This window comes from Sapajus apella, unplaced genomic scaffold (genome assembly GCF_009761245.1).
Source record: "Sapajus apella isolate SASKATOON/1434 unplaced genomic scaffold, GSC_monkey_1.0 scaffold32, whole genome shotgun sequence".
NCBI lineage: Eukaryota > Metazoa > Chordata > Mammalia > Primates > Cebidae > Sapajus > Sapajus apella.
The window spans coordinates 17,609,809-17,632,240 of NW_022436972.1; the positions used below are offsets into that span (position 1 = coordinate 17,609,809).

Consider the following 22,432-nt stretch of genomic DNA (forward strand, 5'->3'; position numbering starts at 1 on the left):
GCTCTCGCGTCTGGTGTGGCTAGGGGGCGTCCCGGGACCCGGGGAAGGGTCTTGCCTGGAGTTTGCCTTCCTAACCCACTCACTGCTCAGCATAGGTTGCTGATTTCATTTCTGTCGCCTCGACCCTAGGCTTCCGCCCCATAAATCTAATATCCCAGGTCCCGGGCCCCGAACCGGCCTGCTAACTCAGTGGCAGTTTATGCTTTCGACATTTGGTCCTGATGACCAGGAATAGCGCAGAAAGTTTGACTTTGTTAGGCGAAGCTGTTTTGGAACTATGGAGGGATGGGAAGAAATCGCCGCCTTAACCCGGAACACACACTTCTCTGCTCAGCCCTGGAAATAGAGGTTTTCAGACGTTGAAAACTTTCCAAGTGCTCCGTATGGCGGAGAAAGAACTGAGTTGGAAAGCGAATTTAGAATGAACGTTTGCTTTTGTTCTTTGCAAAAATTACATAAAATGTTGCAACAATTCGAGCCCAGGACTGTAACAAAATGCTTGTCGTAGAGAGCTACCTTGTACTGTGCTTGGCAACTTACCTTGTCAGAGCTGAATAAAAGTGGTTGAATTCACAAACAGTGTTCTGGATCGTTGCTCTTTCCCCCAGACTCCAAAGTGACAGTCACTAACGTTTATTGAGCCTCCTGGCTTTACACCTTCCTAATATTGCATTTCTGCTGGGCTTTACACCTTACTGGACACTGGTTCTTAGTTAAGTCAGTTTCCGGACTCCTGGGGCTACTGGGAAGAGTTTCTAACAAAGTCATTACTGTGTGCTTTGTAATCTTATATGATGATGTGCTGATATAGATATTTGGGCGCTGGAATAGAAGAGCCACTTAGGCTCAGAGAATGAGTACTCTAGGTGAAATGTAATCTCTATTTCGTGCTAGACAGTACATGCGTGTTATTAAGCAGCAGATAAAAGCAACAAGAATGATACGTTCTTGCATACCCCACTTTCCCAAGTCAGGCCTTATTGCCCTTGCTGGACCCTCACCGCAGGGCTTCTGCATTTGGTATTTCTAGTGTGCTCAATGCTCACTTTTCCACTCCTCCCACATTTGCATAGTGCAGGACTTCATTTAAGTCTTGAAACAATTGCCATCATTTCAGAGTGGTGACTACCTCATCTAAAATGGCTGGCTCTCCAAACCCTTGTACTGCTGGTTTGGCTTTGTAGCACGTAATCACTATCTGATATTATATGTTTGTATGGGTATGATCAATCTGTCTCCATAATTGGAGCTTAGAAGGTATTTGTTAATTGTCTAAATAAAATTGGAATCTAACTTCAGAGATATTTTTGTACTGAACTCAACATAGATTCATTCATTTTTTCAACAAAAATTTATATCAGGTCCTGTCCTTGGTGCTTGGATGTATCAATGAACAAAAAAGACAAAGATCCCTTCCCTCTGGAGCTTACATTCTAGAAAAGAATGATAAAAAACATATTTGCTTATTAGGTTAGAAAATTATAAATGCTATGAAAAAAGAAAAGGGAGAACAGAGAAAGGGAATTGGGAGTGCAGGTGTGGATTGCAATTTTAAACATCATGGTTATGGTGAGTCTGAAGGATAAACCAAAGCTGACGTTTAACATGGAGAACTGGGTTTTAGAAATGTTCTTCTGGGAGAAAACATTCTTTATCATGCTCTACAGTGTCTTTTATGGGAGCCCACATCATGACCCTTGTGAGAAATGTCACCATTTTTTATAGTATGTAGGTGAAAAAAACCTTTTTTTCCCCAAACAAGAGTTCAAGTTATTCAGGAGTTTACAGTTTAACCCAGCATATCGAATGAAGACACTGGACTTTCACAAGGAAGAGACTAGTCAGACAACTATGTAAATTGTGCTGAGAAAATTGTATGTTGTCTCCACAGTTTTTTGCAATTGCTTCTTAATGTCCCTCTGACTGTGGATGATGAGTGAAGATCTTTTCTAAGAATGGTCATTGCTTTTCTGTATTTGAAATTGTGTAGGAGAGGAGCTTAAATCACTTGGTGTGATGTTATGCTATAAGGTATTAAATGACCTCTCTTAGAGATTTCTGATTGAACCGAATAAACCTAACTAAATTTCAGTCCATAATTAAAGGAGGCTTAGAGAAAAAGGATGATGGAGAGGAATAATTTAGAAAGTAAAGTGTGTTTCCCCTCATGTCCTTTACTTACATAGATTACAAAAAATTTGTTCAAACACCAAAATACTATTAGTCTATAATTATATTACATTTTGAGTAAAGATGGGATTTCACTGTCTTGGACAGGCTGGTCTTGAACTCCTGACCTTGTGATTCAAAGAATTTGGAGAGCTAGCCATTTTAGATGAGGTAGTCACCTCTCTGAAATGATGGCAATTGTTTCAAGACTTAAATGAAGTCCTGTGCCATGCAGATGTGGGAGGAGTGGGAAAGTGAGCGCTGAGCATACTGGAAATATCAAATGCAGAAGCCGTGGGGTGAAGGTCTGCTTGATGAGCCCAGCAAGGACCATAAATGTAAGGAATCCGTGGAATTTGCTTATGTGCTATAAAATTGTCATATTCAAGTTTGGTTTTATCAGTTAGTTAAAGTGAAATTTAAATGCCCCAAGATACTACTACTGTTGAGGTTTAGTTGGATCAGACCAGGCTCGGTGGCTCACCTGTAATCCCAGCAGTTTGAGAGACCGAGGCAGTCAGATCTTCTTGAGCCCAGGAGTTAAAGACTAACTTGGGCAACATGGCAGAACTCTGTCTCAACAGTAAAACAAATGAACAAACAAAAAATTAGCCAGGCATGGTAGCACACACCTGTAGTTTCAGCTACTTGGGAGGCTGATGTGAAAGGATCACTTGACCTGGGAAGGTTGAGGCTGCAGTGAGCCATTATCGCACCACTGCACTCCAGCCTGGGCAATAGAATAAGACCCCATCTCATAAACAGATAAATAAATATTGCTACAGATAAAAATTGTCCAGAAAAACGGAGATTTGAGAATTATTGGGGTTACAGAGTGACATTAAGGACTCTAAAGAATAAAAGAGAGGTATGGCCAGGCACGGTGGCTTACGCCTGTGATTCCAGCACTTTGGGAGGCAGAGGTGGGTGGATCATGAGGTCAGGAGTTCAAGACCAGCCTGGCCAAGATGGTGAAACCCCGTCTCTACTAAAAATACAAAATAATTAGCTGGGCATGGTGGCGGGTGCCTGTAATCCCAGCTACTCGGGAGCGGGATGCTGAGGCAGAGAATTGCTTGAACCCAGGAAGCAGAGGTTACAGTGAGCCGAGATGGTGCCACTACACTCTAGCCTGGGCAACAGAGTGAAACAGTGAGACTCTTAACTCAAAAAAAAAAAAAAAAAAAAAAAAAAAGAAAGAGAGAGAGAGCGAGAAAGAGGTCCGCATGGAGATTTTACTTCAAAGGAGTGAATAGTTTCCCTCCCGGTAAGGGGTATTTATAATGTCCATCAATGGAAGTCTGAGATGATACTTCTAGCTTTCATTGTCTGGAAGGAACATGTGTCCAGTTCACATGGTGATTGCATTCTGACACTGTGAGGGTTTTCAGGAAACTTAAACCATAATAATTTTTTAGATTTAATCTGTCATTAGAGTAGGTTTCTTTTATGTCTTCAGCCTTGCTAATTAGCCTGAGCTAATATCTCTTATGTATATCTCCCTATGCAAGATGTTTTGAGCTAAAGTACCAGCAAGTGATAGTATGTGAATAAAACATAAATTTTGACTGCATTATAATATGTCCTGTATTATGCTGCATGTATGCATGTATATAATACTGAACAAAACCAGTCTCAAGTGGAAATAAGCCAAGGCCAAGAGGGCCTGCCATGTTGAAGGAGTATGTGTGCTGTGTCAAAGATCTTTAACAATTAGGCTCTCTTTAACAGGCATGTTAAGATTTTTTTGAAAACTTGGATTAAATCTGTAAGGACCTAAATTTAAAATAGATTTACGAATGAGGTCTCAAGTCTCAACTCATGTTAATTTAATATAACAACTTAAAAATATTTGTATAATTTATGTTATTTTTCATATTTGAAAATGACACTTTTGCTGTGTGTGGCTGAAAAGACCGAAGTTGGCAAGCTCAGTAATCTTTTCAATTAAATACTGCTTTGCTTTGTACTGAAGAGCTGACTCATCACTCTTGTTAAAATTTGGAAATCTTTTAAAAAAATAATTAAAATAACAACAGTGTTTCTGTATTCTGCACAACAGTTTTTTGTTTTTCATGAACATATGGCAATACCATTTCCTTTGAGGTCTTGTGCTAGTTTTGTTTGTGCTTTTAGTGCTTTAGTTTTGTCCATCCTGTTTATAATTGTTCCATTGTGATTAGCAGTCATGTAGGTATTTTACTGTTAGTTATCATTTATTTTAGACAGCTCATTCAAGTGGAGCTAACATTACAGCTAACATTATCCTTTTTTGCGAGTGACAATTGGGATTATGTTTTATTGTATATGTATTTATATTATTTATGACTTGAAGATGACACTTAAAAAGCTGCTATCTAATGACTCGGCTAAGCATATACTTGGGAACCATCATTATCCTATTGAAATTTGTGTGGTCCGTAGCTCATTAACATACTGATGCTGTAAACTGTGTGCTGATCCTCTAAAAGACATCTTATTATTTAATTTCCTGTTTCTTTGATTATAAAAGCATCATCAAATGTGTTGCCCACCCAGATGGGAGAATTTTAAGCATAGAGTTCTATATTGAGATAATTCTAAAAAAAATATGTTGTTAATGTGTTCCTCGAGCATAGCTTCAGAGTTGATCTCTTATTATCAAGCTGACTTTTAAAATATGTGACATTGGGTCTTCTCTGCAGGAATTGCTATTTTTTTCGCCTCTTCTTCTGGAATCACTTCTAAAGAAGAATTATTAGCATTTAGAAGCCCTTGATTAACTGCAAACTATCAGCACTCAAAACCTACCATTGCGTTGGAGTAATATGGACACGAGCCCCTAAGAGCTGGATATTCTTTTGCTCTATGTTATTCTGTTTTCTCTCACGTATTTGCTTTCTTTTCAGTGCTTACTGCAGGCACTGAATCAATATTTGTTGAATGAATTAGGCAAATGAACCTATGTCCTATAATCAGCTTAACTCATTTTTTAGGTCAGAGGTATTACCAAGTAGTATGACACATTGTGTAGCAGATACGCTGATTAATACTGATTACCAAAAATAATATGTACAGAATTCCTATTATATGTTTTGCACAGGGAAACGAATTATTTGACTTTATGTGAGGATTAGGTATGAATGCGTTTATCACATTATCAAAAGAGTATCCTCTTGTTCAGTAGTCTTCAACTGTGTGGTTTTTCAGAGTGTAGAGAAAACTCTCAACATAGACTACATAGAAATAAGTAGCTATTTGTCCCAAACCGGGATACTTTGCAAATAAATTACTGAACTGTACAATTAGGAAAACAGCTGAAATAGGAAGTGTCATGTGACAGATTACCTTACTTTATATATATTTGGCTTTGAAAAATTACTTTTGTACAGACTTGACATACTGGCCCCCGAGTGTCCAATGTGGAACCTTAAAGACACAGATCAGTGGCAGGAACTTCTGCTTGGAGAAGGTACTTATCATTCCATTTTCTATTTATATTGCAAGGCAAATATCAGTACAGTAAGAGTCTGTGAAAACAGTCTTAGATTACATTTTAATAAAATGAGGAAATGCATGAGACTTTTACAAAAAACAAAGCACCTTTTAATATGAATAACTATATATCATATCTATATATATGAGCCAAGTCATATATCCCAAACAAACATACAAGGGAAAAACTAATAAAGTAACACATAGTAAGATAGTAAGATGATCTTACTGTCATCCCATAGTAAGATAATATGAGATGATCTTATGCTGTAACATTGTCACTATGAAGAAAATCTTCCCAGTACTGTTGCCAGCTTCTACTCTGGCTCTGCAAGAAACATTGCCTTCCTATGCAGAAAAGGGGGACATCTGTAAGCAGATTTAGACCATAAGTAGAAAGAACATTTTTGCCATTTTAATACATTGATATTAAAACTTTTTTTTTCTATTGTGGATTTTTCTTCCAGATATAGTAGTACAAATACTGCTCATTGGATATGTTAATCATCCTATTTAAAAAAATCTATTTATCATTATTATTTTTTGAAATGGAGTCTCACTCTGTCACCCAGGCTGGAATGCTGTGGTGTGATCTTGGATCGCTGTAACCTCTTCCTATATTGGTTCAAGCAATTCTCCTGCTTCACCCTCCCAAGTAGCTGGGACTACAGGCACATGCCCCTACCCCGGCTAATTTTTGTATTTTTAGTAGAGATGGGGTTTCACCATGTTGGCAGGCTGGTCTCAAACTCCTGACCTCAGGTGATCCGCCTACCTTGGCCTCCCAAAGTGCTGGGATTACAGGTGTGAGCCACTGCGCCTGGCCTATTTTTATTTTTTAAAATTTTTATTTAGTTTTATTTTTTTTTTTTTTGAGACGGAGTTTCACTCATGTTACCCAGGCTGGAGTGCAATGGCGCGATCTCGGCTCACCGCAACCTCCGCCTCCTGCGTTCAGGCAATTCTCCTGCCTCAACCTCCTGAGTAGCTGGGATTACAGGCACGCGCCACCATGCCCAGCTAATGTTTTTTGTATTTTTAGTAGAGACGGGGTTTCACCATGTTGACCAGGATGGTCTTGATCTCTTGACCTCGTGATCCACCCGCCTCAGCCTCCCAAAGTGCTGGGATTACAGGCTTGAGCCACCGCGCCCGGCCTTAAGTTATATTTTTTTAGAAAGGTCAAGAGATCGAGACCACCCTGGTCAACATGGTGAAACCCCGTCTCTACTAAAAATACAAAAAATTAGCTGGGCATGGTGGTGCGTGCCTGTAATCCCAGCTACTCAGGAGGCTGAGGCAGGAGAATTGCCTGAACCCAGAAGGCGGAGGTTGCGGGGAGCCGAGATCGCACCATTGCACTCCCGCCTGGGGAACATGAGGGAAAATTCTTTTTCCAAAAAAAAAAAAAAAAAAAAAAGAAAAAGAGTCTTGCTCTGTTCCATAGGCTAATGTGCAGTGGTGTGATCATAGCTGATTTAAAAATTTATTTATTTTTTATTTTTTGAGATAAGGTCTTCGTTACCCAGGCTGAGTGCAGTGGTGTGATCACGGTTCACTGCAGCCTCAACATCCTGGGCTCAAGTGATCTACCTATCTTAGCCTCCCGAGTAGCTGGGACTACAGATGTGTACTGCCACATGTAACTAATTTTTAAGTTTCTTGTAGAAACGGGGTCTTTCTGTGTTGCCCAGACTAGTCTCAAACTCTTGGGGGCCTCAAGCGATCCTCAAAGTGCTGGGATTACAGGTGTGAGCCACAATGCCTGGCCTTCCTAGGGTATTGATTCAATTTTATATTATAGATGGCTAAAGAAATTATGCTTTGTAAGTCGTCATTACCAAATGTTTATTGAATTTTTGTGTCTTTGGTAAAGGCAAAATTAGAATGATAGAATTCTCACTTTAAGAGTTTATTTTCTTTAACATTGGGTAACCTTCATCCCTCCTTCCTGAGATGATTAATTTAGTCTTAAAATCTTGAAAACCATCTTGTTAGATAGAAAAGCCATAGCATACCAATTCATTGATGCAGTTACATGGGACCTTTTTTATCTTTGGTATTCCCTCCACCAAAACTTTCCCATGAAAAATAATTCCCGGCCGGGCGCGGTGGCTCAAGCCTGTAATCCCAGCACTTTGGGAGGCCGAGGTGGGTGGATCACGAGGTCAAGAGATCGAGACCATCCTGGTCAACATGGTGAAACCCCATCTCTACTAAAAAAAAAATACAAAAAATTAGCTGGGCATGGTGGCACGTGCCTGTAATCCCAGCTACTCAGGAGGCTGAGGCAGGAGAATTGCCTGAACCCAGGAGGCGGAGGTTGCGGTGAGCCGAGATCGCGCCATTGCACTCCAGCCTGGGTAACATGAGTGAAACTCCGTCTCAAAAAAAAAAAAAAAAAAAAAAAAAAAAAAAGAAAAATAATTCCCATCAAAGTCTAACCATGCACATGTTGGTATCCATAACACATTAAAATAGTATTGTCTTCTGCATGTTTTAAAATTTTATCAAACAGTATACTATATGTGTCATTTTGTGACTTAGTGATTTTGGTCAACATTGTTTGTAGATTTACCTGTTTTGATTCTAGATAATTTATTTTAATAGCTACCTAGTGTGCATATGTCACAGTTTATCGGTTCAGTTGATCAATTTTGTTTGCTCTTTCTTGCTTTTTGCTATTGGGAACATTTGTGTGTATGATCTAGAGTTCATTTAGAGCAGCGTTGCTAAAATTACATGACTTGTTAGTGATCTGGAAATTATTTTAGTGGGCTGAGATCAGCATTTTCTTTTAAAATGAAATTGAATAGGATAAAATAGGATAGGGTAGGGTAGAATAAAATAGCACAAAGTAGGAAAAACAAACGTCAAACATCTCATGTAGGAGTATGAATTATTTTGTGAAATTTTTGTTTCCGTTATATATACATATCAAAAAAGATGGAAAGACTGCTTCCGTCTAAATACTGTTGAATTGTTCTGTAAAGTGATTGTACCAATTTACGTTCCTTCTAGCAATATATGTGAGTGTGCCTTCTCATCTACCTCCTCGCCAGCCCTAGGCATTGTCCCCCTTTAACTTTTGCTGACCTGAAAGAAGAGATCTATCTCATTGTGGTTGCATTTCTATGATAAAAAACATGGTGAACTTGATTATCTTTTAATATGTTTATTAATTTGTTCTTCTGTGAATTGCCTGTATCCTTTGCCCACTTCTGAATTTTGTTGTTTGTTTTGTTCTTACTGATTTGTAGGCATTCTTTATATATTTTGTATATGAATCTTTTCCAACCTGTCCGTTATGTAAGTTACAAATATCTTCCCCCTTTCTGTAGCATATTTTTCCGTTTGTTCAGAATTACTGCTCTTTTCTTTGTGGTTTTTCTTTCCTGTCTTATGAAATCTTTAACTGCTCTGAGGTCATAAAGATATTTCTATACTTCTAAAAGTTTGAAAGTTTTGCTTTTTTTTTTTCCATTTCCACATGGGTACTCTTTTATTTTCTGTGTGGAAATACTATAAATTAAATTATCCTTAGTGTGCATTTTTCATACATTTCAGCATCCAAATTGTTGAAACCCTCTCTTGAAGCTTATAAAATGTGATGTTCAAAAGTTACAGTTTATAACTTTCATATTTGTGTGACAGAGCATCTCTACTGCTGACTTTTTAATAGTAGATAATATGGATACAATTGTTAAACTATATTTTTCTCAGATACAGAATGGATTGTTAAATTTTCAAGATAGTATATTCTTTTCCTTCTCTGTTTTTTTCTAATAGAATTTATTTATGTATTTATATTTCCAGTCACATTAACTTTGCTCTAGAAGACAACTTTACAAGGATCTAAAAGGAACAGGATTAAAGATGACTGAATACTGAGCTCCAGAAATTTAAAACAATCAGGTACAAAAGTTTTTTGGAGGGAATGCTTCCAGCCAGTCAGTATAACATAAAACTATTTGGAATGTGCAGAAGAAAAACTTAAAGTATCTATCCCTGAAATACAATGGAGGGTCCAAGAAAAAGGGCTTTTGAATAGCCCTGGTTCAAATACTGGCTCTGACACTGATTGGTTGGTGACTATTGGTCACGTTACTGAAATGTGTGAATAAAATGGAGGCAATGATTAACTCGTTTCATTTGGATATTATAAAGATTGAATGTGATAAGGTGAGGCACTTAGTGCCTGGCACAGAGTAACTTTATTTTTACTGTTATATTATTGCTGTTGTTATTTAGAATGCATTTTATCACATCATGGATATGGCTTTCTGTATGTATATTGTGAATTGTTATTTTAAGTATATGTGTCAATATATTGTTAATAGCCTGGTGAAATCACATGGATAACAGGGTAAGGTAATCTCCAAATGTATTTCTCAAACTATACATGCAAATTGGGGATGCTGTTTTTCTCTATTTTGTATGCATCACATTGAAATAATGTAAAAAAAGCCAACTATCTCCCACAATGCTAAAAAATTCAAAGCACTTTTTAATAGTATTATACAATAGTAATTAATCCTGATTTGTTTCTAAATCTTGAAGGACTTTCTGATCGACAAATACGAAATTATGTTAATCTTATATTTCATCCAAATTGAATCCTGCACACCGTTTCTTTGAATGCTGTAATTTCCATGACATACATGCAATTATATCTTAACCTGATGTCAGATAAACAGAATGGCCTGTTTCCCACCATTCTAATTTTAAAGAGTTTAATTATATTGGAATTGATCAAAGACAGTGAAAAGAGGGTTTTTTTTTTCTACTCAAAAGCCTGGGATCACTTTTTCATGATTTTAGCACATTAGCAAGATTTCCCTTCTGCGAGGAACGAAAGGGCCTAGAGTAATGCAGTGAGGGACAGTCACATCTCTACTTGGTCCCTTTTCCTTTTTTCTCTTTCCCTTTTTATTCTCCTCTCCTTTTATTTTTTATTCCAGTAAACTTGGGGCAAGTATGGAAAAGTAGTTTCTTGGTAGGATGAGGCAGACAGAGAGGGATTTTTGGAACAACCCAGTTCCAGTATACAAAAAGCTGGGTTTTAAGGATGCCTTCTATAAATATGTTGTGTTTTACTCTGAGCTATGAGTTGCGGGTTATAGCAATGAAGGAATCATTGTCTGCCCTTTTGAAGAACTTACCAATTAATAGAGAAGATACACCATAAAAGAATCACTATCGTATGAGGCAGAATATGAACAGTGCCGTTAGTATAGTTACAAACAAAGCAAAAAAAGTGCTGTGGAAATGCAGAGGAGAAGAGGTCCCAGCCCATTTGAGGAATCAGGATCCACATTGATGTAAATCTCAGTGGCAGTCGTGCTGAGTCTTAGAGAAAATTAGGATTTTAACAGATCTGCTAAAATGCCATAGATAATATGTAGTAAATATTAGCTAAAATGTCAAAATATCTTTCCATATTGTCAATCAGATCAAGTTTTATAAATTTTTAAGTGAGAAACTTCTAAGTGATCTTCTTAAAAACAAGTATATCTTTTTTTACTTGTTTCCAAACATTAGAAAGTAATGATTTGCTTTAATTTTCATAATCTTGAGTCATAATAATTCTGAATAAATTCTGATTCCTTATATTCTGAGAGGTCTTTTTGTAGCTGAGGAAAAAAAATTACTGATATAGTCAAGTTGATAAGGAACACCATTTAGACATGGCCATATTTTGATTATTGTTTTTACCTGTCTATTATAAGGTTCTCACACTACTATAGAAAATATCAGATAAAATACCCTGATGTTAGTACCTGAAATATAGATTGTGTTTAAGTAAATAGGACCCCACCTCATAAATTAGAAAAAGCAACATCATTAAATACAGCCTTATTAAATTCCTTTTTGGAGGACAGAAACTATTTTATTTTTATTTATTTTTAGTGATGAAATAGTTAATTACATAATGATTGAACCACAGTCCAGACATATTGCATAGCTTCTGCTAGGGCTGCTCCTGCTGTCACGTCTACCTGGTAGAAAGTAGGTGGTGTGGGGATGGTGATTAAGGTAAGGACAATCAATATATTGCTACATATTTGATGGCTGTTGTTTCAGATTTTTCATTAAATCTGGAATAACAAAGCCACATTCATTCATCCTTTTCATCATTTTCATTCATTTCTCCCTTTTTTTTTTTTCTAGCTTAGCAAATCATATATTCTTCTGTGGAGCTGAGAATTGATGTCTGCTCTTCCCAGTGATTTGGAACTTTCCTATCTCAGAGAAAAGTTGACTAAGGTCTAAGATTTATTTTTATTTATCACAGGAAGTCAACTATGAAAATGTTCTACTCATTTCCTTTATAGTTAAGGAACCATGTATATTTTGAGACTACTTTTTTAGACCTCAGTAGGAAGATTCCCGTAAGAGACCATCCGGTAGTTCTAGAATAGTTCAAACATTTTTGGTGTTTTATAGCTGTTCATTCCCATGCCTAAAATTTAACTCCTTTATCTTCCTTTCACAGCATTTGAGCTTAGCTTATTTTCTCTGTTAGTTAGAAGTAAAATAATTTTAACCTGACTAGTTCCATCGAACATAAGGGATCCTGATTTTACCACATACTTTTTCCTCAGGGACTGCCCAGGACTGAGTCCGTATGGAAGAAGAACTTCCTCTTTTCTGTGGAGACAGTGGCAAGGTTAGAAAAAACCATGCCCTTGGAGCATGTGTGTTCTGTCGCATGAAATATACCTCATGAAAGATCAATGAGATAGTATCTATCTCTGAGGGGCTCACAGTGTCATCACTGGGAGGCCAACAGATAATTGCTATGGGTATAGAGAATGCTGAAGGGATCAGCAGGGAACCAATATACCTGAAGGGCAGAGAAAGGGCTCCCAGAGATGGTGACAGTGACGGATGAGGCACGGAGGCCATCCTCTACTTTCAGACAGTGCTGGCCTGCAAGAGGCTATGAGTTGAACAATGTTTATCCCATTCCCAGAACTTTGAAAAATTATAAACTGCCTAATATACTCTCAATTTGTCATAGACATTATTTAATTTCTTTCTTCATCACATCTGAACATGACAGTCACCCAGCTTAAGTCCACTCAGTGTTCAGTTGATGTTAAAGGCCTCACATCTTCCTGCATGCATATTGATTTGCATCTTGTGATATTTTGTTCAGTTTACAAAATATCTGCTCATTGGTATTAACAACTTAATATTAACTGTCACTATTAACTTTTGTCTGTTTCCCATACATATTTAATAAAATCAGGTCAAAATTCAATAAAATTATAAATAATTATGCAAAGCCAGCATAGTGTGCAAAGGTGGCAAACCTTTTGAAACTAAACCATAGCATTACCATGTGCAGACTTAAGTGTTCATTTGTGAGGCCTTGTAGGAAAGTCCAAAAGTGCTTTACAAAAGTAATGTATAGAACTCGAGAGTCTTCCAAAATGTTAAAAGAAAAATTCCTAATTTTTCCTAAGAACAGGTTTCATAAAATAAAGAATAGATTCACAGAATCAGCAGTGAAATTACTATATTATTACTACATAGTGAGTGAACATGTACAAATATATATACAAAGTGATATAATGAATGAATGTATATAATATAATGAATACAATATATAATGAATATATACAAAGTGTTATAATGCTAGGAAATTCTCAAAAGGTAAGATGTTGGCATTTTTTCTTAAATCTTTTTTGCTAGGTATGCCTAGCATGTAATTCTGATTCTCTTTAAATATGCTGTATTTTAAATTCAATTGCAACAACTTCATAGTTGTCTGTAATTAAGTGAAGTATGTTTAGACACTCCATTATTCATATTGCTGGAGAAGAATAGTTATACAGGTATCACACACTCAGAGGAATAATAAGGTGCAATTTGGTCTCCACTTTTATGGCAGATATATTTCCCTAATTATGTTTTCCTTGAGCTAACATTAAAATTTCACAACTTAGCATTTCCCAAACAGACACCAGGTCTTGAAGGAAGGGGAGGTGGTCTAGATGCCAGAAAAGTAGTGGAAGAAAACTGGCCTGGGTTAGTTATCTCCTGTGGTAGTGTTATTGCAGTAAGGAGGGTTACCTGTGCCAAACCAGGACTGAATTCTAGGGATACCATCTTGATGAGGCATACTGCCATACTGTCATTCCTTAGTAGTGCTTTTTTCCTCCTTATAAATTTTTCTCTTGTCCACACCTAGCTGTTGCTCAGCCAGTTTTTTACTGGACAGTTGGGCATGGAGTTGATTGGGTCCTTCTGCAGAGACAGCTGCTGTCATGCAGAATGGCTGCAGATAGATTGAGGCTCTTACGGGGGACTATTGTGTGAATCCTACATTGTTTCATGAGTGTGCTGGACAGAAGAATATCTGTTGCTTCTGTGGACAAAGATGCTGTAATTCCTTGAGACTGATACAGGTTTAGCATCCTCATCCAAAATGCTTGGGACCAGAAGTGCATGGATTTTATACTCTTTTTTTGGATTTTGGAATATTTGTATTATACTTACCAGTTGAGTATCCCTAACCTGAAAATCTAAAATCTGAAATCTGAAATGCTCCAATGAACATTTCCTTTGAGCAGGACCTTTGAGCATCATATTGGTACTCAAAAAGTTTTAGGTTTTGGATTTAGATTTTTGAATTAGGGATGCTCAGCCTATATTAAATATGTATTTCAAAAAATGCAAATACATGCATTTTATAAATTTAGTCATCGGTTCTCTAGGCAATAGTTACCCCAACAAACTTAAAAATTGAGTCTTTGGTGACTAAACTCCAACAGCCAGCCTTCTGCCAGAGATTTAAAAGCAGTGTATTCACATCTCTGTTGTACTTAGGTTATATTGTAATTATTTGTTTTCCATTAAATTGTGACCTCCTTGAAGGGAATGGTCATGTCTTATTTTTGTATCTTAGTCATACTATCAGATCCCACATTCTCTTGACTGGTAGCAGCATTTCATAAAACTTACAGACTGGAGGTTTCATTAAAGAAAACACATACATTGGAATCCCAGTAGCCAGTAGAGTTATGGGCTGGATACCGTAAGTTTTTATACAGGTGGGCCAGGAAGAAAGTCTACATCTAATCATTTGTAGACAGGTGTTTAAGAGCTGGCTGGAATTTATAGCCTGATTCTAGGCATCCAGAAAACCACTTGATTTTATAGCAAGGCAGGATGAAATATAAAAATCTACTTGCAAGGGAAAAATGAAATAGCAGTCAGTCATTGTATCTTTCCATCTGTGCTGTTTATGAAAGACCACCCACAGTAGGTGTTATTGCCCTGTTCCTTAAGGACTCTGAGAGCAGCCAAAGTGCTGCAAATGCAAGCAAACACTAGGTCTACCAGCAGTATCACAGTTTACGTAAACCTTTTACTCAGCGATCAGATGATACGTAGAAAGAACTCTGGGCTTTAATCTGGCTCACCCACTGAGAAGCTAGTGATCTTGGAAGATGACTTAGTTTCCCTGTGCCCCAGTTTCCCTACAGGTAACACGAGGATAATAATATCTATGTCCTACAATTGTTGTGAAGATCATAAATAATATATAACAATTATTAACTAGATTATTAATACATCTACATTAAATACTTGTTCCACTTCCACTTCCTAAACCTTGTTCTTTTGGAAATTTACAGACTTAAAATAGGAAAAAAATTAAAAATGAAGACCTCATAGAAAATAAGATTTCTGCATGATATTGGGTGGCAGGGCAATTTAAACCTTGACTAAAAACAAACATAACAAAAGTCCTTTCTTAGCTCTATCATGGCCTCGGGCAAGCTCTTTTTTCAGTAAACCAAGTATCACAGAGAAGAAATAAAAATTTTAAATAAAGACCCTTGGATTCCTAGATTAATGTAGCATCACCATAGAACACTGTCTGTTCCTAAAATAGATATATAATAAAAATAGGGACATAGTTTGACACTTGCATATAACTGTAACCTCTTATATAGGTGAGATTTTTTTTAAATTCCAAATTCCAAATTAAGGTTGTCCTGTAGGAAATGCCTGTGAATTTTCCTACCTCTAAAATTTTTTTGCAAAGTACTCTGATAACTAAAGTAAACGCAGAAATAGTAAGCACTTTTTCAAAAGTGAATGGGAGAACCAACTGTTGGTGCTGCCCAAAAGATAACAGAAGGCGTCCTTCTTAGGGCAAGGTCTCATGATCCAAGTGGCATGGGAGGGAACATGACTGGATTTGGCATCGGGACAACTTGGCCCTGGTTCGGGCTCTGCCACTAACTCACAGGGTGATGCTATTAGCAGGGACAAGCTTCTTGGCCTCTCTATTAGTTTCTTTGGGCTGCTGTAACAAATGACTGCAATTCAAGCAACCGAAATTTCTTTTCTCATAGTTCTGGAGGCTAGAAGTCTGAAATCAATGCCTCATCAGGGCAGTGCCCCCTCGATGTCTTTCAGGAAGAATCTTCTCAGCTTCTGGTGGTGGCTCTCAGCAATCCTTGCTGCTCCTTGACTTCCAGATGCATCACTGCAGTCCCTGTCTCTGTTGTCACCTGGCCTTCTTCCCTGTGTGTCACTGTGTGCCCCCTTGTCTCCTTATAAAGACATTAGTCATTGGACTTAGGGCCCACTCTAATCCACTGTGACTCCATCTTAACCCGTTACATCTGCAAAGACCCCATTTCCAACCAAAGTCACCTTCTGAGGTTCTAGGTGGATCTGGACTTGCGGGGGAAGCCATTCAACCCACTGCAGCGCCTCTCTGGGCTTTCTTCGGGTTTCTCATCTATAAAATGATCTTTAGAGCTCTTTTTAGTCACAGCATTCAATAGTGCCATGAAGATTATTCAGAAAAGATAAAAACCTGAAAGCAAAGCTTTATTTACAAGAAAAAAACTGGTGGCTCTGCTTGTTTCTGCTCTAGGTCCAGTGGCTATTCGGACAGCTGCTCCATGCATCCTAGCTCCCCTTTACTTACTGCAGTCTTTACTTTGGATACAAGTTTAAGACTGTTGGCTGTGATGAGAAGGAAACTTAAAAGTTTGAGGACTTAGTAACAGAGTTGTGTTTGATGATATGGCTCAGGTGAAGTAGAAATGGAGAGCTCTGGAGCCGCGAGCAGGGATTCGGGGCCCAGCTTTTGGAATGGCTTCCATGTGAAGGAGTTACAGAGGATGGGATGGAAAGGAGGGCTGTGAAACAAGAAGTGAGTCATAGCCATTCAAACATTTACTTGTTCATTTTACCAACACAAAGGTATGTATTGCATTGTTAGCACCATTCAAGGGATGGATGACATGGTGGTGAAAGAGACTGACTCGGTCTTTGTCCTCCTGAAGTGTACTCAGGAGTCTATAAAGGTGGCCCCAGAGAAATTCATGGTAATAAGGACAGCGGAGGCTTCTAAGTTAATAGTGTGGACTTGAGAAGAGCAGAGTTGCTGACTTGTGCTCTCCTAAGGTGGAAAGGACAAGTAGGTGTTCAAATCTGTAGAAGGTAAGTGGATGGTCCACTCAGCTGTATGCCAGAACACATTCCCAGTAAGGCTGATTTAATAGCTGTTGGGAAAGAGAGGCCTTAGAAAATCATTGCTGCTTTAAATCATGTGTACGTTTGTTGATATTGTGGGAAAAAGCAGACATGCCATTTGATAGACATTATTGGCTGTTTATGTATCTTATTGTAACCTTCCAAATGTTTGCAAGATGAAAAGTATATCAATAAAAAATGCCTCCAAAGTAGCAAATAAGTAAAAACTCTTTTCAAGGAATTTTATAATGTGCTGTTACGGAGGTGCAGGTACTCATGATCTTAATGTATGCTGTTAGGGGGTTAATTGTGACCCTGCAACATTTATATGTTGAAGTCTTAACAGCCAGTACCTCAGAGTGCAACTTATTTGGAAATTGAGTCAATGCAGATGTAGTTAGTTAAGATGAGGTCATTAGGGTGGACCTTCATCCAATATAACTGATGTCCTTATAAAAAGGGGAAATTTAGATGCAGAGGTATGCAGGGTGTTGGGGGAGATTATGTGAACAGACAGAGGGAGAAGACAGCGATCTGCAAGCTGAGAAGCGAAGCCTGGAAGAGATCTCTTCCTCATAGCCCTCAGAAGGCGCTAGCTAGCTGATACTTTGAGTTTGGACATCTAGTTTCCAGAGCCATAAGACAGTAAATTTCTATTGTTTAAGCCATTTCTCTTGTCACTACTTTGTTACAGCTGCCTTAACAAACAAGTACACGTGTTTTCTGGGTGTTTCTTCCTGCCAACTCCTAAACTTGCATGAGGGATGAGGAAACCCACCAGTTCCTCAAACTGAAGGTCAGGTAAAGTTTGCCCATGAACTAAAACTTTGGACCATTTCCCTGGTGTCACTTTCAGCATTGTTCTTTTCCAAGCATTGTTCTTGACTTAGGCAGCAGATGACATGGCAGATCTCTCTTGCTTGCTTTTACAACCAGCCTAGTTTCAACAGCTACATTTAAGACATAGCCAATATTTAAGGTATTTGCTGAACATTCAGTTCCCAGAAGCCGAGCTTTGGATCATTCCTGTGTCCTTGATGACAATGAGTAGGGGAGACCTGGTTCCATCTGGGCCTCTGGTGCTCGGTGGCTGTGAGCTGCCCAGAACCAGCTGGCAGAGGCAATCCCTGCAGCTGCAAGAGGCCTCTGGAAAATAGATGCAGCATGTTCCCCCCAAAACCAGTGTCCGCCCTCTTCTACAGAACTGAAGGGGCAGAGAAAATTCATTTTTTAATTTGTTATCTCAAATATATGTATTTCTTCCTTTTCAGCCAGTACAGGCTACTCTGTCGTCTTTGAAGATGTTAGATGTGGGGAAGTGGCCAATTTTTTCCCTTTGTTCTGAGGAAGAACTGCAGTTAATTCGTCAGGCTTGTGTCTTTGGCAGTGCTGGCAATGAAGTTTTATACACTACAGTAAATGATGAGGTAATTTTGAAGAAAATAATTCAGCTACTCACATTTTTAGAAACGGATTTGCCAAAGTGAAGATCTTGGGGGAACTAAGGAATAAGAGGTTAAAAAAAAAAGCATGGAAATTAGATTTTTATTTATTATATAAAGAAGCAGTTTGCTTAAGGAAGGTGATTCCTGTTTGGATGTAATTTATAGGTTTGTTAGAAATAGAACCGCTTGAACTAATAGTGGTTTTTTCCCATAGATTTTTGTGCTTGGCACAAACTGCTGTGGCTGTTTGGGGTTAGGTGACGTCCAGAGCACCATTGAACCTCGGAGACTGGATTCTTTAAGTGGCAAAAAAATAGCCTGCCTCAGCTATGGGAGTGGTCCACATATTGTCCTTGCAACAACAGGTAACCTAGGAACCCCATGTAGAATTTCAGCTTTATTTGTTGAGAAACGAGTCAGCTGCCCTTGAGAACGTTTTTAAAATTGGGTGAGAGTTGCTGGCCCTTCCTGTGAAATTGACTATGTTTTGGATACCATGAAACGTGAATGTATCTGAATGCCAACGTAAAACAATGCGGCAGATGGAATCTAGTAATCACTGACATTTTAGATGTATGAATGACAATGCTGTGAGCCCAGTAAACACTGCCGAACTCACTGTGGACTTTGGCAAGTCTGTCTGAACTTTGGGTTCCTGATCTATGAATTGAAAGACCAAACCTTGTCTCCAACATACCCCCACCAACTCTTAGCATTCTGTGATTCTCACACTAAAGAGTGACTGATGGCTGTAGTTGGCATTAGTTAGGGATCAGCCACTTCCTAAGGGACTGACTAGAAAAATTCCTTGCTCTGAGCAAAGCAGGGAGGAAAAAAGAAAGAAAATAAATAAAACTTCTCCCCGAAAGGTGGTAGCCATGGATTTGTAGTTTAATTCACATTAAGACTGGACAGTCCAAGAAATCTCAAGCCTTGAATATATTCAAGGTACTGGATGGCAGTAGCCTTAAGGGCATGATAGAAGTTAACGCAAATCCTTCGTAGGGGAAGGCACCTTTATCTTAGGCCGGAGAGAATTACCCAAAATAACTGTTCAATGGCAATAGGCAGCACATAGTCAGAGGTAACCAGATATGCAGTAGTCTCCCTTTATCCGTGGTTCTACTTTCCCAGGTTTCAGTTACCTGCAGTTGACTGTGGTCTGAAACTATAAATGTAAAATTTCAAAAGAAACAATTCATAAGTTTTAAATTGTGGGCCATTCCTAGTAGGGTGGTATTTCACCGTCTTACTCCATCCCACCTGGGACATGAATCATCCCTTTGTCCAGCGTCTCCACTGTGGACACTCCCACCCATTAGTTACTTAGTAGCTGTCTCAGTTATTAGATTGACTATCTTGGTATCATAGTGCTTGTGCTCAAGTCACCCTTATTTTACTTAGTAATAGCCCCAAAGTGCACGAGTAGTGATGCTTGCAATTGGGATATGCCAAAGAGAAATTATACGTTCTCACTTTAAATGAAAAATGGAGAGTTTTCATGCTGAGGTTGTTAAGATTTATGGTAAGAACAAATCTTCTATCTGTGACATTGTGAACAGTACATTTTATAACTTTTCTATTTTATTATTAGTTATTGTTATTAATCTCTTACTATGCCTAACTTACAAATTAAACTTTATGATATGTATATATTTATAGGGAAAAACACAGTGTATTCGAGTTTGGTACTGTCCATAGTTTCAGCATCCACTGAGGGTCTTGGAATGTATCTCCTGTAGATAAGGGGGCTTGCTATGCAAGGAAATAAGGTACCGTGAATGGAACCAGCAGAAACAACAGACAGCAAGAACTGATTACTAAATATCAGGCATTAGAATTATCAGACACCCATTATAAGACAGCTGTATTTATTGTTTGAAGAAATTAAAAAGTGCTTGAAGATAATCTGCAGGGATTATAGAAGATTTGAAAAAGATCCAAATGAACAATATGATTATTAAAATGAAAATTCAGTGGACAAATTTTGTAGTAGTTTGAACACAGCAAATTAGTAAAATTAGTAAACTGGAAGATAGATCAGAAGACATTATTCAGAATATAATACAAAGATGCAACATGCTGGAAAACACAGATGAAAGGAGTACATACTGTATGATTCCATTTATTTAAATTTCAAAAACAGGAAAAACTAAAAATTTGTTTGCAAGATGCATATATGAGGGTCTTTTGGGGGTGATTACAAGGTTATATTTCTTGACAAAAGCAGTAGTACATGGGCATGTGCTTTATAATTTATAAAACTGTATATGTATGTTTTATGAACTTTTCTGTGTATTATGCTATACAATAATAACAAAGATTTAAAATAATAATTTAGTGATTATTTGAAAGATAAGGAAATTAAGGCCCAGGGGAATTAAGTGGCCTTACAATCTTTTACTTTCAGTATAATGCTTTTGCTATTACTCTTAGCAGCATTGTCTCTGCTGTTTATTAAAAACTCATTTTCTAGTTATTATAACTGCATGCATTTAAATTTCACCTTGTTGCTTTAAGGTAGAATGCTGTTTATACTTTCCAAATAGATTCTTTTGTAGAATGACTTTGGTGGAATGGGGAAGTTGATTAGCTTTTTGTACCTGAATTTTTAGATTTCATTTGTGGAAGCTGTGCTGTATATATTTTAATATAATGAAGTAGATGTTGTAAAAGCTGGTTGTCTTTCTTTTTATTTTCAGAAGGAGAAGTCTTTACCTGGGGCCACAATGCTTATAGCCAGCTGGGCAATGGGACAACTAATCATGGTTTAGTGCCCTGTCATATCTCTACTAACTTGTCAAACAAACAAGTCACTGAAGTGGCCTGTGGGTCTTACCATTCTTTGGTGCTAACATCTGACGGAGAGGTGAGAATAGTCAGCATAAAGCTCATTGGTTTTTTTTCAATAAGATTATATAGACTTCTGTAGTAGCCCTGGAAATACATTCATTTGATTAAAATAACTACCTCCCTCAAATTCAGTGTTATTTTTGATAGCAATTCACAGTTGATGTTGTGACATTTACCTGTATCTAGTAAGGACTTCCATATTGCAAAATTTAAAAGGAAGTATTGTTCCTTCTCTGTTGCTATAGTAAAGAGGTTATGTGCAATAAGAAAAGTCCCCAAATGCTGGAAAAGATGGCAGGGGGAAAGTAGATATTTTTGTGTTACGTGTTATTTAATAGTAATTATTACTGTTTGTGTTGATAACACCAATAACCTAATTTTATAAAATTATGTACATTGCATATGAATGAGTTTTATAAACACTTCTCTGCCTGTGTTGTAAGGATTTATGGATATGAAGCACTTTGAAAGGAAAGACTTGGTGCCACAAGTACATGTCAGTGTCCAATTAAGACACTATAAATTAATATGTTTCATTTATTGATCTTTCCTGTCAAACAGGTATTTGCCTGGGGTTATAATAACTCTGGGCAGGTAGGATCTGGATCAACAGTTAATCAGCCAATCCCTCGAAGAGTCACTGGCTGCTTACAGAATAAAGTAGTTGTGACCATAGCATGTGGGCAGATGTGCTGCATGGCAGTAGTGGACAGCGGGGAGGTAAGGTCGTTATTTTACATCTTGTTTAAAAATCCTGTTTGCCACATCAGTTTCATGCCAGTGTAGTGTGTCCCACATAACAGACAACTTGTGGCCACTTGTTTCTTGAGAGGATTGAGGCTCTCATTTTCTCTCAGGTCTACGTCTGGGGTTACAATGGAAACGGGCAGCTCGGACTTGGCAACAGTGGCAACCAGCCAACCCCTTGCAGAGTGGCAGCTTTGCAAGGCATCCGTGTCCAGCGGGTACGTCCACTGTCAGTT

General features: G+C 37.9%; 1 protein-coding gene across 22 annotated transcripts in view; it reads left to right on the forward strand.

Moving 5' to 3' along the window:
• RCBTB2 (RCC1 and BTB domain containing protein 2) overlaps nucleotides 1-22,432 on the forward strand; it is a 46,227-nt gene that overhangs the window by 799 nt on the left and 22,996 nt on the right. For 5 of the 22 annotated variants that reach the window (XR_004273932.1, XR_004273931.1, XM_032294642.1 and 2 more), the window contains exons 2-9: nucleotides 9,460-9,558; nucleotides 11,815-11,910; nucleotides 12,249-12,313; nucleotides 18,423-18,578; nucleotides 18,811-18,961; nucleotides 21,299-21,465; nucleotides 22,011-22,169; nucleotides 22,307-22,414. Coding sequence is in view for 20 of the 22 variants with exons in the window: in XM_032294642.1 (XP_032150533.1) it covers nucleotides 12,272-12,313; nucleotides 18,423-18,578; nucleotides 18,811-18,961; nucleotides 21,299-21,465; nucleotides 22,011-22,169; nucleotides 22,307-22,414 (783 nt within the window). In the remaining 2 variants the exon portion in view is untranslated. Of the gene's footprint in view, nucleotides 1-9,459; nucleotides 9,559-11,814; nucleotides 12,314-16,016; nucleotides 17,953-18,422; nucleotides 18,579-18,810; nucleotides 18,962-21,298; nucleotides 21,466-22,010; nucleotides 22,170-22,306; nucleotides 22,415-22,432 lie in introns of all 22 variants that reach the window. The other 17 variants (XM_032294648.1, XM_032294649.1, XM_032294651.1 and 14 more) reach the window with 17 other exon arrangements.